The sequence below is a fragment of the Emiliania huxleyi genome (genome assembly GCF_000372725.1).
Source record: "Emiliania huxleyi CCMP1516 chromosome Unknown EMIHUscaffold_1200, whole genome shotgun sequence".
NCBI lineage: Eukaryota > Haptophyta > Isochrysidales > Noelaerhabdaceae > Emiliania > Emiliania huxleyi.
Genome location: NW_005201390.1, coordinates 6,691 through 9,611, shown reverse-complemented (window position 1 = coordinate 9,611; position 2,921 = coordinate 6,691). Strand labels below are relative to the sequence as shown.

The window sequence follows — 2,921 nt, the reverse complement described above, 5'->3', positions numbered from 1 at the left end:
ATGTAGCGAAACTAGCTGAACGGCGGTCGTGCCGACTTCGTCCCTGCCCTCAACGTCAGCTGGGGAAAGCTCAGGGGAGGATCGCGAAAGGCACGACTTGCTCGCCTGCAGCGGCAGGGCTCCGTCAACATGTGGGATCCGTCCGCCATCGGAGGTACGCGCGGTTTGCCCTCGTCCCTCGATCGGGCGTAGAAGTTGAAGTGGACTCATTCTTCTTGCCACGCCGGCGGATTGCAAGTGACCTCGTAAGGCATGAGGGGCGCGGCCATCACATCTCCACACCCCGGACGGGCAGGAGCCCCAGGCACGGCGCGCGGTGCAATTCCCTCACACTACGAGGCGGAGCCGAGAGTGCGCCGCGGTCCGAGGGTCTCTCTCTAGGGGCAGAGTCGCTTCGAGCGGCTGTGGCGAATGATCTTCATCGTCTTGATTCTTGAAAATAGATTCTTGTGTCGCACACTTTTCGCTTTTAACCCCTTTATACGTTTTGGGGGGGTTGGATCTTGCCGGAACAAGAAAGAAATTCCCACCGGCTAGGCCGTCGCATAACGCTGCCGGCCGGCCACTGCGTCGGCCACATCAGGCCTCCCTCTTCTACTATGCTCCTAGGCCGCTGACAGAGCGCCGTGCTCGCGCCCCCGCCGTGCTCGCGGGGGCGTGGTGTCTCATACAGCCATCACGTCGTAGAGAGGGACGTCCCCCGCCTCTGCAAAGTGGTCGAGGTACGCGCGCGTCTTTGGCCCGATCTGCAGGCCCTTCACCACCGTCAGCGAGCGCAGCCGTGCCCACAGGTCAACATCGTCGTACGAGAAGCCAAGGCCCTCCGTGCACGCCTCCGGCGCGTGGATCATCCCCTCGAGCTCTGCCACCTTCGCGTTCGCCTCCGCCAGGAGCTCGGGGGTCTGCGCGAAGGCCTCCGAGTACTTTTGGTACTTTTGCTCGAGGGGCATGTCCGGGTTGCCCTTCCACTCGCTCTTTTCAAACGGCGGCATCTGGTGGTTGGCGACGAAAGCATCGCGCCCCGCCTTTTGCATAAACTCGGGCAGCGGCACCATCACGTAGCGCGGCCGCTGCAGCTTGCGCATCAGAGTCTGGACCGACTTTTGCCACGCCTGCGCGGCGGCGGAGACGGCGGGCTCAGCGAGGGCAGAGGCGGCGAGGGCAGAGGCGAGGGCAGAGGTGGCGAGGGCAGAGGTGGCGAGGGCAGAGGCGGCAGGGAGGAACGGGCGGTGTGTGGCGGCGACGAGCGGAGGATGTGTGATACACTGTTGGGCCGCACAGGCCTTTCACAATCTCACAAAGCTGTACTGTCACTGGGACGCCGTCGTCTGCGCTGGGTAAAAGGCGTCTACGCTGGGGCAGCGAGGCGGCGCCGTGATGTCACACAGGGCAGTGGCGGGCTGGAGCTGCCTGTCAGTCTGCCTGCCTGCCTGCCTGCCGGATCTGCCCGTCTTTGAGTCTGTCGGTCTATCTGTTTGACTCTCGGAGCAGCGGCACCTTGAGGTCGGTGCGTCCCGACGCAGGGGCGATCTGTCCGCCGGCATCAAACTTGGCGATGATGTCGAGCGACTCGGCCATCGGGCCCTCCTCGTCCACCCAGATGGGCGCAATCTTCTTGCCAACCATTGCCTGCCAGAGTGCGCGGCGGCTCGAGGCGGCACGGCGCAGCAGCAAGGTGGGAGAGCATGCAGCGTCCGCAAGCGGGTGTGTCCGGCAGCGCTCTGTGTGGTCAATGGGTGTGGCGGATAGAGACGCGGTGCGAGGCGACGAACCGTGGGCGTCTCCACGTCGTCGTTCCCCATGAAGACGAGCTTGTGCGGAACGCCCAGCACGCCGGCCGCGACGCGCACACGCACGCAGAAGGGACAGTGATCGTACACGTACAGCTCAGGAAGTGCCATGTACGCTGCCGCACGGCTGGCCGGCCGCACCGGGGCAGAAGACGGCAACCGCTGGGGCAGTCGCTGGAAGCCAGAGCAGAAGACGGCAACCACAGCGAGCGCCATTCTCGACCTCGAGTGCCAGAGCTTCCAACACGCAAAACAAAGAATTCTTAAGATACAAGCCTCTCTCACAGCACACTGGCACGACAAGGGCGCAGACTGGCGCGGACTAAAACAAAGAATTCACCCCGCCAACTCCCCCTCGCCAAGGAGCAGGAGAGCCCCACCTGTCCCCCTGATCGTCCTTCCAAAATCCTGCTCGTGCAGGTGGGGACCCTGTCCTCGTCCCATCCCTCGTTTGGCGTGTCTGTTTTCTCGGGCCCTGCCTCGCCGCCGTGGCGAGATCGCCCGAGATCAGACCGAGCGCACTCGAGATCGTCCGAGGGTAGGCTCTGCCTCGCCACACTCTCGATGAACCTCGCCGTCGTGCTGGAGGGGCTGCTCATGGCGACCGGCCGCACGCGCGCGGTGCTGCTCGCCGGCCTGGGCGGGGCAGGTGCCGGCGGTCGCGCTGCTCGTCGTGTACTGGAGGCGCTCGCTCGGCGCCGTCTACTACGGCGTCGCGGTTGGGTACGCCCTCCTCTGCGCCATCCTCGCCCTCGCCCTCGCGCGGCTCGACTAGGACCTCCTCGTCGCAGAGGCGCTCACGCGCGCCAACGGAGGCGAGAGCTGCCGAGGGACCGCCGAGGCGCCGCGTGAGGCGCAGGGCGCGCAGGCGGCGGCGGTTGAGCCGCGTCGTGCGCCGGCGCGGGGCGCAGAGGGAGGCGGCGAGGAGGCGGCGCGCCAGGAGGCCGAAGCCTGAGTCGACTTGAGCGTTGAGGGGGCGGACATCGTCATCCCCCTTCCCGCTGTTCTGTCGTTACGAGTTTCCACCGCACATAGTGAACAGATTCAGATAGATAGATAGATATAGAGGCGAAAAGTGAAAGAATTTTAACAGAACCGCGAAAACAATGATCAATGTGTCTCAAGTGCTGA

At 64.6% G+C, this 2,921-nt stretch overlaps 2 protein-coding genes across 2 annotated transcripts in view; both read right to left on the bottom strand.

The window, feature by feature from the left end:
• Positions 1-485: 485 nt before the first annotated feature.
• Positions 486-2,005, bottom strand: EMIHUDRAFT_446936 (hypothetical protein). Its single transcript, XM_005790244.1, has 3 exons — positions 1,773-2,005; positions 1,498-1,629; positions 486-1,112 (listed from the first exon to the last, which is right to left on the bottom strand). Exons 1-3 carry the CDS (start codon positions 1,899-1,901, stop codon positions 666-668), a joined length of 708 nt encoding a protein of 235 aa, XP_005790301.1. The 5' UTR covers positions 1,902-2,005; the 3' UTR covers positions 486-665.
• Positions 2,006-2,860: 855 nt separating this feature from the next.
• EMIHUDRAFT_446933 (hypothetical protein) overlaps positions 2,861-2,921 on the bottom strand; it is a 938-nt gene continuing 877 nt past the window's right edge. The window contains exon 2 of the mRNA XM_005790243.1: positions 2,861-2,917. The gene's annotated coding sequence lies outside the window, so the exon portion shown is untranslated. The remainder of the gene's footprint in view (positions 2,918-2,921) is intronic.

Bases quoted from the DNA above. Each gene is read 5' to 3' on its own strand.
- EMIHUDRAFT_446936 (XM_005790244.1), bottom strand. From the start codon at position 1,901: ATGGCACTTCCTGAGCTGTACGTGTACGATCACTGTCCCTTCTGCGTG. The intron at 1,630-1,772 runs GTTCGTCGCCTC...GCACTCTGGCAG, and splicing joins ACGACGTGGAGACGCCCACG to GCAATGGTTGGCAAGAAGAT. The intron at 1,113-1,497 runs GTGCCGCTGCTC...GCCGCCGCGCAG, and splicing joins CGGGACGCACCGACCTCAAG to GCGTGGCAAAAGTCGGTCCA.